The sequence below is a fragment of the Parasteatoda tepidariorum genome, chromosome 3 (genome assembly GCF_043381705.1).
Source record: "Parasteatoda tepidariorum isolate YZ-2023 chromosome 3, CAS_Ptep_4.0, whole genome shotgun sequence".
Lineage (NCBI taxonomy): Eukaryota > Metazoa > Arthropoda > Arachnida > Araneae > Theridiidae > Parasteatoda > Parasteatoda tepidariorum.
Genome location: NC_092206.1, coordinates 74,850,276 through 74,864,873, shown reverse-complemented (window position 1 = coordinate 74,864,873; position 14,598 = coordinate 74,850,276). Strand labels below are relative to the sequence as shown.

The following is a 14,598-nucleotide window of genomic DNA, read 5'->3' as shown; positions in this document are numbered from 1 at the left end:
ACTTTAAAACTGAGTTTAATTGTTTTATACACTTTTGGATGCATGCTATGATGAAAAAATCTTATACCTCTTATTAAAAAAAATGATCAATTTCATTTTATTGTCAGCATTTATGTAAGCATAAACAAAAAAAACACTGTTCATAAATCAAAAATATAAATCAAATTTTTAATATCAGCATACACTAAAAGATAATAATAACAATAAAATGTTTAAGAAAAAAACATTCAGTTTAACATGTTCAAAACTGATTCAGTTGATATACATACAAACAGAAATTGTAAAGGACATTCACTTACTGAACACTGTATGCAAGCGCCTACTCTTTCTCGGCACAATGTGCATATAAGTGCCCACCTGCTAGCCTGAAAGAGTAAAAAAATTTAAATTAATTTCCTTTTTGTGAGTAGGATTGTAAGTCGAGATAGACACTTAGAACAAAAATTTTCAGACAGTGATAGAAATAATATTAATAAAAAAAGCCTAAATATTTTCAAGGATTTGAAATTTAAAAATATATACAATTAAAATTATATTAAATTCAAATTGTAGAACTGCAACAAAATGAATTATGAATTTAAAGTGAAATATATACAAGTTAAAATAAGATTTTTTTACATTAAAAATATATAAATACAATAAAATTAGGCAATTCTCTGTCAAAGCCAACTCTCTAATTAATTTAAGTATTAAAATGTTTTAACAATCAAATTCGTGCAATGAAATTCATAATTTCCAAGAGACATTTATTTAGAAATATTTCCAATAATTGTGTAATAAAAACAAAGTATAACAGAACAGATTAAAATGTTAACAGTTAATATTTAACTCTTTTTTTTCTATAAACTTAAGAGAGTATTTTTCTAGTTTAGTTCACCTGGTCTCCCTAAATTGCACCTATCATATTTTCAATTTCCCAAAGCAAAAGTTTATAAGAATATATAAGAATTTTCACTTCAATAAAAAGTTAATGTAAAAAATCAAATTGAGACTGTGCTAGAAAATAATCAATATTGCAAAAAAAATTTATCAATAAAATATTTTAATATAAACTAAATTGTTTGTTCACATAAAGAGAAACAGAATATAGCCTCTTTTATAAGTTTAAGCCAGTTAAACTTTTCAGTTTTTTAAGTATACAGCAATAGTTTCAATCACTTTGAAGACTACGAGTACATACTACTAGTTCCTGGTTTTAAAACTTGTCAATGATTGAATAAATTAATGAGAAAAAGGTAACATACTGGTATTTGAGATATCCTCATGATTGGTTCCATTTTTTCAGGATCACCAATGCTAACTTCAGGTATCCATAATGCACAACTAACATGAGCCCACTTTTCACCACTACTGTAAAAAAAATTGAAAGAATTACCATTTTCAATAGAATTCCAAAAAGACATTTGAAAGAAAAATATATCACACAAAATTCTCAAATTAAATTTCATGATAACAACTAAAGTGCAATTACAAATATTTATTTATATTTATAAACAACTAATCTTGATCATTATTGTTAACTTGATTTAGTAGTTTTGATTATGAGAAATCTTGATTGAAATTTTCCCTAACTCTAGTTTACTTTCAATGATAGTTAAAATTACTATTAAAAACATTTAGTGAGGAGACAAAAAACAAGCATCAGTGCAAATTTCAAACTAAAAAATGTTTTATTTATTTTACATTTCTATGGAAATATTTACAGTACAAATATAAACATATTAAGAATAATCAGGGGTCTGTCCAGACATTTTGTGAAAGGTCCGTTTTTGTAAAATTGTGAAAAAATTACTCGTAATTTGAAGACTTTTTCGTAATTTGTGAATATAAAATAAACGTTAAGTCACATTTTTTTCAACCAGGGTCCGCTTTTGTGAATTTGTGCAAATAGGGTCCGTTATTGCAAAAAAAAACTTTTTCAATGAGTTTTTAAATTGTAAAGACATACAAGATTATGCTCAACACTGTAAAATAATAATTAAAAAAATTAAATTTCAAAAAATAAACAGCAATTGCAGCTACTAAATTAGCGATGCAACTTATAAATATTTGGTATTTAGCCTGTACTGCTGAAAGCAGAATATTAATTTCGGACGGATAAAGGAAGAAACGTCTGCCGAAGACAAAATTTAGTTCGTTTACATCTGTCTTTCTTCCCCCCCCCCCTTCCTGGAAAGGGTTTATTCGATTAACAAAACAATAATAAAGGTAAACAAATTTGTGAAGGGTCCGATTAAAAGATAAATCATTTTGTGAAGGGTCCGTTTTTAAGTTAAAATATTTTGTGAAGGGTCCGTTTTTAAGTTGAAATATTTTGTGAAGGGTCCGTTTTTATGAAAAGATATTTGTGAAGGGTCTGTTAACGGACCCAAATTTCTTCTAAACAGACCCCTGATAATGTATCAAAAATAAACAAAAAATAATTTGAATAGTGTACTGTACAATAGTTAAATATTTTTTAAGTTTTCAAATAAAAAATTATTGGAAAGAAATTTTAATTAAAACAAAGAATTTTTACCTAGTACACTTCATTGCTCCTCCCGTGTTGGGACAAAGAACACAAGGAGGTTTGACATTTGCAGCACATGGACGACAAACCCAACTTCCTTCTGGAATAGCCATTATTCCATAGCATGCTTGATGGACACAAATATTACAAATATCACAGAATACCATCTCATTGCCATCTTCATTTTCTCTCTGCAATCAAGGATATAGATTTGAAGAAATAATTCATACATAATACATGAAAAGAGTGAAACACTAAAACAAGTTATTTTCCATATTTAAAACATAATTTTTTATTACAAAATTGTTTTTTTATTATAATTTTTTTTTCTTATGAAACATTTTTTTCAAGGAAAATAAAGTTCTTTTGAAAAATTCAAAAACATAAAAAGAACACAATTAAAACCACATACAAGGTATATACTTCATTTTACTTCTATTCTAAATTTTTGAGACAGTAAAATTATCTAAATAGAAACATCTAAGGCACAGTTTGCAAATTCAGTAACAGGAATAAAATTTGTTAAAAACCAGAGTAGCAATATGTGTTTGCACTATTTTTTGAAATAAAATTCAAATCAAATAAATATAAATAAATTTATAAAACATAATAAAAAATAAAATGTATAGAATTTTTGGCATTTAACAGCTTACAAAAAAGGCTTTACTGAATATTGCTGTTCAACTATTGATAAGTTTAGCATTTTAATTCGTTTATTTTTATTGATCTAAAATTTAAAAGAACACACATTATGTAATCTTAATACTTTCAAATAATAAATAATTTTTAAAAAATTATCAAAAAATAATTTTTTGTTTTATTTATTAGATTTAAAGAACAAAATCAAATTTAATTAAACTAGTAGCTAGCTAATACTATATTATAAATTGGTTAACATATTCAACAAATTTAAAATTCTGAAAAAAATATGAACTTACTGCTCTACAGACTTCACAAACTACATTTTCATCATATTCAATGCCAAGTCCTTTCTCTGTCTTCAAGGCATCTTGAAACCCATTAGAGCACTAAATTGAAAATGTTTAAATTAACTGATTAAAGAGCAAAAGACAAGTTTATAACATTCAAAGCAATGAAACTAGATCACACAAACTTTTACCCTATTATTTTTAATACTATAATGGGAGAGAAGTTAATATCTAAACTAAAAACATAACACAATTCAAATAGAATAACCAGTGCTCTCCCTAAGCGTTTTTTAAAAAAACAGCCTGCTCCATCAGCCTTTTGATCCCTATAAATGTGCCCTTTAGGTAAAAATAAGTCGCCATTTCTTAGAAACACAGCCTTATTATTTATATTCATTAAAAAATAAATGACTCACTGTTTAAATAATAATTACACTTAGGTAAAATTATCTGTGTTTATAGATTTAATTCTGATTAAATTTTTATAAGTTTCTCTTTTTTTCAAGGGGGTTGGTTATATTAATGAATTTTTTAAGTGATTTTAAAATTATTTTTTAAATAAAGACTTTTTTTTTAAAAGAAAAAATTGCCCCTTTAAATGGTTATTCTTTCATAATTTTCTGTTCAAATTATAGTAGAAAACTTTCAAGTTGTTTATCAATTATTAATTTATTTTTTTTTTAGTTTACCTTTTTTTTGAAGAAAAAAAGAATTATACTCAGAGATTGTCTTTTAGCATGCCTTTGATTATTTTTCATAAACTACAAGTTTTTCTCTTGTTCTGATAATGTGAGAGAATTACTTTCTGAAATATATACATAGCTGCCAACATGGATAGGAAAAAAATCCAGTAGATTTTAAGAAATATTATAAATTTCATGATAATTGGGGCAAAATGTACTAAATATTTTACACATAGGGAATTTTAGGGATTATTATAGTCATCAAAATAGAAAAAAAAAAACTGCAATATTTTTCAGAAATGTTGAAATGTTATGTATTATGGTTACTCATAATTTAGAATAGTATTAGTCATTTAAGTCATCAAAGATAGTAAAAATATTTTTTAATTAATTTTAAAAGGGAGTTAATAAAAATAAACTCAACATTTTAGATAAAAAAAAAGCTTTAAACTGATTTTTATAAATGAGGTTCGCTTCATTATGTATGTTACTTATTTAAATATTCAAGCAAGCAATAATCTGAGTAAAAATTTTATTTTAATAGGGATTCTTTTTAGTAAACTTAATCAATTTTAGGGAATTTTCAAAAATGAACAAAAACCAGGAGAATTTTAATTAAAACAGTAGACCAGGAGAAATTGGCAAAATCCAGCAGAGTTGGCAGATGTATATACATAAAATAGCATAAGAGGGTAATTGAAAAATTATTGAGGATATTACATAATATATACATAATACAGTTATTACATAATATTAGAAAAGAATTACAACACAGAAAGCACACATTGGCACGTATTCTTCTGTTTTTTATCGTATATTTTAAATTCTTTCCCTGGACTTTGGCAACACTTTTAGGGTACAGAGAAGACAATTTTCAAACTTTTGTCTTCCTTTCTCGATAGAAAAAGTTTTGCATTTATGACATCTGAAGCTGGTACCCCCTAACGACGTCAGCTTTGGTTGTCATATTTTCCCGATTTTTTTCTTCATTTTCACGTTTGTTTACATTTTTTGCCATGTTTTGGTAAAAAACTAATCTTAACTGCCATTTTTAGAAAAAGCTGGGAAAAGTGACACAAATAGAAACTATTTAGCTCAGTAAAATATAGATTCTGACAAAAAAAAATTAATTCATCCAGTGTTCATTGAGTCATTCCAATTTTTATCAATTTTTCAACAAAATAATGTTACACTTAGCTGCCATTTTTTTAAAAAAATATGTAAATAAAAAATAAAAAAACTCAGTATAAGGCACCATGTTAAAAAATAACATGAAAAGAAACTATTTATCCAATAAAAATATAAGCTCCCTGATGCATATTTGAGAAGTTTTAAGTGCACATTACAAATAATGATTTCAGACACTTTTTTAAAATTATTTTTAAATCAAAAAACAGTTTCGAACTTACATTTGTTTAGGCTTTCAATGTTTTGCTATTTAAGGTTTAGTTTCAATTACAAATTTAAATTAATACCGATGAATTAGGAATACTCAGCTGGTTTAACATTACATTACAGTAATTACATTTATCAGATGATAAGAACATTTTTATTCCGAAACTAAAGTGATTTTATGAAGATAATAGAGAAATTTTGAAAATAGCACAAAATGTAATTTTGAAGGGAAAAAATTTTCAGCAATAGAATTTAAAAATGATTCAAAAAGCAACAATTAGTCTCTAACGATAATTTCATAAAAATTTTATTAACTTAAAAACTAAAATCATTTAATAAATATTAAAAATTGCAAAAACATATAATTTTCAGTTTAAAAAAAAACAAAACTAACCTGCAATTCAAAATCTTCTAAAACACGTTCCATAGTTTCTTCTCTTATATGTTGCTTTCCTGAAATTAAAAAGAAAAGAACCTCTGTTAGAAGTAGCAAAAAAACAATCCTCTTTTTCAAAAATGAAACACATATCTTTAATATGAACATTTTTGAGGCTCTAATTACAAGTAAAAATATATTCTGGTGTTTTTTAATTATAAAAAAATACCAGTCTAATAGTTACGAAAAAATATATTAGATTATCAGTATTAAATTTATACCAAAATATAAAACCCAGTAAAATTAGTTTAAATCCAGAAAAATTTTCTCCATTCATATTCAAAAATTTATTAATAGTTGTAATTAAAGAAATTTCAATGATGAATAATTGTTTCTCTTAGATCTAAATAACTGCAATTAAGTTCTAATTTGAAAAATTATTGTTTGGAAGTTAGCTCTCTTAAGAATTAAGCTTTAACGGAGAAAAAGACATAGGTGTTTTGTGCTGTATTTTGAAACTGTAATTTGTTAAAATATGTTTCATTTATTGCCCTAAATTAATACAAATACATAATATGTTTAATTTATTTTGCCCTAAATTAATACAAAATAAACAAAATAATGAAAAATAAATCCATCACAAAAAGCAAATAGAATTTTTGAGTGATTTTAAACATTTCATACCTCCATCTTCTCTGTATTCATTAAATAATATCAGCCACTGTGTATCCAAATCATCCATGTCATACTTGCAGACTTTCTCAGCTTTTGCGCCAGTATCGGTTAAAACATGATGCTCACTTGAGAAGAAATTATCCTCAGTTGTTCTCATTAATTTCTTTGGTCTGTAAAAGTAAAACAAATGTTGCATGTAAGTAACAAATTAACAATTATTTAAATCACTGTAAAAGTAAAACAAATGTTGCATGTAAGTAAGAAATTAACAATTATTTAAATCACTCAATGATTTAAATAAATAATTTAGAACTACTTACAGTTTAAATAGAACTGATTTGCTTCTTTCCCTCAATATCCTAGAAGAGAAAGAAAAAAAAAACATTATTGAAACTTGCATATTATACTAATACATTAATGCTTAGTTTTAAAGGTATTATAAAAATTTAAAAAAAAGTAGCTGAAAGATACATCTACAATAAAAATGAATTTTAAACACGCTAATTTAGATAAACGTAAAAAAAAATATTCAATTTTGAAAGTTTCTTCTTTTTTTTAAAAAAAAAAAAAAGAGAAAAAAAAAGCAAAACGCCATTGATTAACAACATTTAAGTATTTTGTTAAGAACACTTAGAAAAGGTACGAAGTTCCAATTCCAAAAATTTAATTATCGCAATTTCATGAGCATGATCGTGTATTTGCTCCTCCATTTTCTTGTGAATGACCAATGGTTCATATATGACATTAATTCACTCATGTATGACACATTCTGCCAGAGGGAAAGGCTTTGGAATATATTTTTATCCTGCCGGTCTGACAACAAACATTTGTGGCGAAAGCATTTTTTAATAAAACAACATCATCTAAAACCTGGCTATCTTATAAGTTTGACGTACTATCATTGTGTAAAACTTAATTACCATATCTAAAGGAGAATGAGTCAGTTATGCAGCTGAATTCAAAGTTAAAGTTATCTGAAGAAGTTGGAAAATGTGAAGGTCATTTATTGTTGTAGATTAATCAAATGTGCATCTATGGCACAAAACAAAGAAATATTAGTTGCAAGTAACTGTTCAAGATGATCATTTTGGAAAGGCATACAGGCATGAACAGATTTAGAAATCTAGCTCCTGCATTAGATTATAGAACAAGGAAAGGTTATGGTATCCTGTCACTAAATGAACTTCTGCGAAACGAAATTTTTATGCTGAACGAATACTCACATAATCCACAAGTTATCTACTTGTATAATTTACAAATTATCTACTCGTATAAGCCACAAATTATCTGCTGAAATCTTTTCTCCATGGTTAAGACTATAAGTTGCCGCGGATCATGTGCAGGAAATTTCAGTATCTGGTATTTTAAGATTAGAAAACAAGACAATAAAATTAAACAAAGGTTCATGTGATGCATAAATATTTAAAGTCAGGTAATATTTCTTATTTTATCACTTGCTGACTTAGTGAAAAAGTGAAGTTTGTGGAAAAATTAGAAGTGACTTTTTATTTCATTCCAAAAATTTTCCTATTATTTTAAGGAGCAAACAAAAAACAATTGGTTATGTCAAAATCCTACTCTCATTTTAATCCTAACATTAAAAAAAAATTTGAAATTGATATTTACTTAGTAATATTAATATATTCTTAGGATTCGGTAAATATTTAAATTGCGTACAACTCGAAGTCCGACACATAAAAAAATACTGAGCCAAAGAAATGAACTATGGATTCAAATCACTTTTTATACTACATTAAAAAAGAAAGTAATTATGAAAATTCAAAAATTAATATTGTTCAAATTAATCAAAATAAAGCTATCAATTCAGAAGCGGACAATTGGATAGAAAAAGATTTTTTAGAAAGAGACTCTACCTAACATCTGGATTAGGCACATTCTTTGAATTCACTGGAACTTGCACACCTCTTTCCCATTCTTGTTTCCAGGAATCACTAACATCCCAAAACTCTGCCTCATCGAGTTGCTCATTGTCAGGCAGCTTCATAGCACTAATAAGATCTTTTCTAAACAACTATAAAGAAACATTATGTTTTAGTTGAGTGAAACATATTTATACCACTTAAACAATGTAAGTATTTGAATTAAAATAATGTCCCCTTAGTAAAATAGAAAGTGAATTTTGTATTACATGGGATTACATAAATTGAAATAATACAATCATTAAGGATAATACTGCTTTAAACTTGTGGGGGGGGATATCAGTCAATAATTGACTTTGGAGATAGTAACAGAATATTAAAAACTATCAATTAAATCATATCAATAGAGAAAAGAAGCATTTTCATCTGATCTGACGGTTAAAATAAAATGTCAAATTCTTTTAAAGTTTGTAAAAAGCTGTGTATTATTTTTTCATTAAACAAAAATACCAGCAGGACGGAAATAAAAAGGAACTTTATTAAAATTTAGAGTCATTAAACAGAATAGAGAGATTTAAATACATATTACAGATCTGAAAAATAATGTTTGCTTAAGTAATACAAGATTTTGAAATTTAAATACCTCATCAGGCTTTTCTTTCCTACAAGAACTGTTATATATCTTGTGTAAAGGGGGTGCATCACCAAAATTAACAGCCACAGCTTGCCCACCTAAAAAATAATAAATAGCTCTAAATGAAGTGGAACTTAAATTAAATAAGTAATTTATTTAATATATAAATTTTTATTTACTCACTGCAACAAAATAGTGTGAAAACATGACCTAATTTATCTTAATTTAGAAAGGTTAGTCTAAATAAGAATTAGTAATAGTTAGAATGAGTCAAAACTGTTAAAACCTTGAGAAAAAAAAATTTCTTATCTTTTTGTTTTTAATTTTAATTAAATAACACAGCATAAAATTAAATACAAAATTTTCAGACTGAGGCACGTAATTACCATCATGCAACTTTATTTCCCCAAATCACGAGAACAAGCAAAATTGCATCGGGCCGAAATAAACAGAAACGGTACCACATAACTGAACTAAGTAGCTGCCGAAGCACAAAATAGTATGCTAGTAGGAATGAGACAAACGCACAACACCTAAGGTTGACATTCTTTAAATACCGATGAAATTAATTGGCATAGATGTCTGGCTTCACTGATCTGTGATCTCCAAGTAACTTAGAATGGCTCAATAACCACGAAAATAGAACAAGTTGGATGGAGGCACTTGAAGCAACTATTTTGTCACAAATTTATTGATGGTTTGTTACATTTGGAATCTAAAACATCTTGAGGTTGAAATGTTACAATACATTTTAATTATGGAATATGTTTTCAATATTATTTTATCACTAAAAATCCTTGTCAAGAGAACTCAAAGTAAAACCAGTGTTAGTGTTTTTCGAAGGCGTAGAAAAGCATTTTTAGAAGGGCAACTTGCCTAACCTACCCTATTGCAAAAATAAGCCTCCATTCCTTAAAAACACTACTTTTCTATTTTATTTCCTTAGGAAAAGGGTTTTACTTAATCACCTGTTTTAAAGAAAAAAAACCTCCTCCTTCCTGGAAAAAGCAGTATTTAAGTGAGGTTTCAAACACTGGGAGAAAATGGGAGAGGGAGAATACCATTTACTATCCTCTTTGAATTTCAACAATCATAAAATAAAGGAGTACACAATGCGTAATACAATCGTTTTATAATAAGAGAATTTTCCGAACTTTACTATTCTAAATTTGAATCTCGCTTCAAACGTGATCTTTTAGTTATGTTTTTTTCTACTTCTACTAGTTACTTTTTTATTTTTTAAGACCAAAATAATTATAAAAAAAAACAGAAGGAAGGGAAGAAAAAAAACGAAATAATAATAACGAAACTTTTTAAAAAAATCAGCTTAAGCTGTAACTGAATTGAATAGTTTATAATAGAGATGTAACGAATATTCGGCTACTATTCAGCATTTGGTTTACCAAATATTCAGTTGGCCAAATAATCAAAATATTTTTTAGAAAAGTATTTCTAAAAAATATAATAATTTATTTTTTAGAAATACTTTTTATTCGGGGGGGGGGGGGNATTTGGACCAAACCAGGAAGAAGACAGTGTTCTCACTATGTGGAAAAGCGAGAAACTTACGGATATTTTTCATTTTCTCAGAATATAAAATTGCAAACTTATTTTTATTAATTCTAAATAATGTGTCCTAACAAAGAAGACATGAAATGTAACAGAGGGGACGTCTTACAAATTTGACAAAAAGTTAAAGGGAAATATCACTGTCAAAAGTGACTCTTTGATTATCTAAAGTTGGTAATGTTATAGTTGGCTGCTATAATATCTGACATGTGAATCATGGGTGCAAGTTGGAAAAAAGGCCAAGACTGAAAATTTTTTGATTGAAATACCTAACATACACAATACCCCCTCGCAGGGTTGGGTTTTTGACGTCAAAAAGTGGTTTTTGACAAGACAAGGGTATAATACNACTGAAATACCTAACATACACAATACCCCCTCGACATATGCAAACTATCTAAGAAAGCTTTACCATAATACATCAAGTTTAAATACTGTACAAAAAATATTTATTCATCTGTCTTTTGATAAAATAACAACAGGACATATGAAAGTGGACCTAAAAAATATTTTTAAGGACAGAAAAAAAAAAATTCCGATTTCCGTCTTCGAGTCAGTCTTGTTTCCATCTTACTTCCATCCGCGGACATTTTCGAAAGACGGAAATCCGTCCTGGGGACGGAAGACTTGCACCCATGATGTGAATCTATGCTACATCTTTGCAGTTATATTTGAAAGTTTTTATTTTACCAGACTGTATTAAAAAAAAAACATGTACATTGCGTGTTTTGTGCTCATTATTTGGGCAACAAAATTTCCCAATGTTTCAATTGGGGACTGTTACATGTTAAATCTGTCGGGTTACAAAGTCCTTCTGGTTTGGGTTCAAAATTATAAGTTTACAGAATTAAACATTGGTAACCGTAAACTCAAATTTGGGTTGACTGTTCAACGACAGTTATAAAATAAAAATTGATCATTGTCGCAAGTCGCTATATTTAGTAATTCTAAGTAATTATTAGGCTAACAACTGTGTGAATAACTGTGTTAGGCTAACAACTCCTTTTTAATGGTCAACCAATGAGCATTGTTTACATTTTGTGTAACTGAGGGGACATTTAGCTTTCTCCTCTGTTACATCCCCTCTGTTATATGAGAAACTTTAAATGTTTTCTTTTTTTCAAATATATAACATAACATGATTGTACTAATAGACTTAATTGCAAAAACCAGTTATTCATTTATAAGGTTTCTAGCGTAATAAATAAAAAAAAATTAAAATAATAATTGTAACAGAGGGGACAACTATATATTTGAGATATATTTTGACTTAAAAAATAAGAAAAAAAATTTTTTTCGACAGAAATCACTGCATAATTAGACTCGACAACAATTTAATTTACAATATAAATCAAACAATATGCAAAATTGTAATATTTTTAAAAACTTATTCTTCTTTAAATTAGAAACATTTTTTTGGTAAAATAAGTTAAAATCATGAATGCTCTCTATTTATGATAAATTTTACTATAATCATGCTTATTTCAAAAAAATAACCTTCTGAATTCATAAACTACAACAAATTTCCTTTAAAATGATACGAAATACAAGGATATTGCTTAAACTTTAAAAATTCAATACTGGTTTCAGTTGACATGGAATTCAACTATAAACTAATTTCAAAATGCAAAAATATTCCGTATTTTTGGGAAAAAATCTTATGTCTACTATTTTTTTATTGATTTTTCTTTCTTTTCAACCATAATTCTGATTATTTTGCTTTTCTCCTTGCCCAGAACCAATCCGAACAGAACACCCCCCCAAACATGGGAACCCCTTTCAGAACACCTGAGATCGAGATGCAAAATATCTTTCAGTTCGAAATGAAGGAATAAAAAGAAAACAAATACTGAAAAAGACGAGCAAAACAAAACAAATACAGACATAATTCAGCATAATGAGAGAAAAAAAATAGAGACAGCTAAGTATGAAGTGAAATGAGAGAAAATGTAATAAGGCCTTTGATAATAAGGCAAAAANTTAAATTAACAGAATATAAATCCCGAAATGAGGCTTTTAAATCACGTGAATATGAAACTCTATATCGAATTTAAAAAATGCGGAAATACAAATCATGATGCGTAATTTTTAGATCACTTAAATACGAATCACGATGCATAACTTTTAAATAGGGCGAATACGAATCCTACTGTCTTAATTTTTAAAGCACGTATAAATAGGAAAATCGATGTTTGATATTACAACCGCAAAACGAATCACGACATTGGATTTTAAGTTCGCGTGAATATTAATCGCTACATAGGGTTTTAAAAGTGCGTAGTTACAAATTGCGATATTGGAATTTTTAAATCTTGTAAATAAGAATCGCAATGTACGACATTTAAATCGCCTGATTAAGAATCGCAACGTTCAACTTTTAAATCAGGTAAATAGAAAAATCAATGTTTGAGGGAGGAATGAGGACTTCAATACTTTCACTTCACGGAAAATTTAATTCCTCATAAAATATTTTAATTTCTGCAAAAAAAAAATTTCAGCGGAAGTTAGCGGAAAAAAACTGAAAAAAGCGGAAATCCGCGAATCCGCGGAAGAATCACATCCCTGTTCATTTCGAAATGAAGGAATAAAAAGAAAACAAATACTGAAAAAGACGAGCAAAACAAATACAGACATAATTCAGCATAATGAGAGAAAAAAATAGAGACAGCTAAGTATGAAGTGAAATGGGAGAAAATGTAATAAGGCATTTGATAATAAGGAAGAAAAAAAAAATAGAAGAGATAAAAAAAATTATATTATTCATGAATATACATTAAATTAAATTATTAAATGAAGATATTATTAATATCTTCAATATTTGTATAATAATTAAGGAAATACAATTTTTTAAGCCCAGTCGTAATCTCTAATAGATTTTAGAAATCTCATTAAATTTTAAGAAATCTGACTCTGTTTTAGGAATGGGTGAGAAATTTTCCCTCATTTTTTTCTGTGATGAGAAACCCAGAAGTGTACAGTTCTCTAAGAGACAGGTCACTGAAGTTATATGAACTCCCATTTGATATATTTTGTTTTTCAGACAAGCTTGCTTTATTTGTATACTTATAAATTCAGATATTTCAAATATTCATCAACTCATGTATTTGTGGTGTCAGTTTGCAATATACATTAAGAATTCATGCTCCTTTTTCAACCTGCTATTACTTGATGAAAAATATGTGCTCGACCAAGCCATGTATCATTCTGTCAATTATCTTCATCACTGGGAGGATACTTATGTAGCAATATTAATTCCAAAAGTCACCACAAGATGGCCCTGCAGCCACTGCCCAATTTAGATAAGGGTTCTTTCCCTAAAGGAGCAATTGAACATGCAGAGAGTGCAGATGCATGCAGGCATTACGTTTCACTCAATAAAATGTTAAACTTTAAATATTTTTGCATACTTTAATCTAATGTACTCAACTATACTACAACAAAGTCCCATAATTATTTCTCTTGGCATTTAATAAATAATAACTGAAATATGAAAAAAACATAATGTACGTAATTGTCAACAAAAAAAAAAACATTTGCACACAATTGTCAACAGACCTGTATAATATACACGAGCGAGAAATTTTTTTAACTATTACTAAAAAGAAGAAATTCGCTTCTTTAAAGAAGGTTTGTCTTTTTCAAATTATGTAGAAAAATATTCATCATTTTTATACTATTTTTTACCATTGCAAATGCTATTTAAAATTACATACACATGATTTAAAATCACAAATGACGATTTCTACTTACAAGATTTAAGATTATATTTTTCTGATTTTATATCAAATGTCCTGTCTTGTATTAACACAATTTAAAAACTACTCTTATGTTCTGCGTTCAAGAGACTTAAAAACTATACATTAGAATTCATGTGATTTTAAAATCAAACATCTAAATTTGTATTCTTCAGATTTTAAAATGAAACTTAAAGATTGAAATTAAAGCGAT

General features: G+C 27.3%; 1 protein-coding gene across 2 annotated transcripts in view; it reads right to left on the bottom strand.

Annotated features, from left to right (window-relative positions):
• The window catches only part of LOC107453120 (PHD finger protein rhinoceros), a 32,801-nt gene that overhangs the window by 16,147 nt on the left and 2,056 nt on the right, over positions 1 to 14,598 (bottom strand). The window contains exons 4-12 of one of the 2 annotated variants that reach the window (XM_016069812.4): positions 9,091 to 9,179; positions 8,442 to 8,599; positions 6,888 to 6,926; positions 6,577 to 6,737; positions 5,911 to 5,969; positions 3,448 to 3,537; positions 2,519 to 2,700; positions 1,245 to 1,350; positions 300 to 365 (exon numbers count right to left, since the gene is read on the bottom strand). In XM_016069812.4, coding sequence (XP_015925298.1) covers positions 300 to 365; positions 1,245 to 1,350; positions 2,519 to 2,700; positions 3,448 to 3,537; positions 5,911 to 5,969; positions 6,577 to 6,737; positions 6,888 to 6,926; positions 8,442 to 8,599; positions 9,091 to 9,179 — 950 coding nt within the window. The remainder of the gene's footprint in view (positions 1 to 299; positions 366 to 1,244; positions 1,351 to 2,518; positions 2,701 to 3,447; positions 3,538 to 5,910; positions 5,970 to 6,576; positions 6,738 to 6,887; positions 6,927 to 8,441; positions 8,600 to 9,090; positions 9,180 to 14,598) is intronic. The other variant, XM_043046225.2, reaches the window with a different exon arrangement.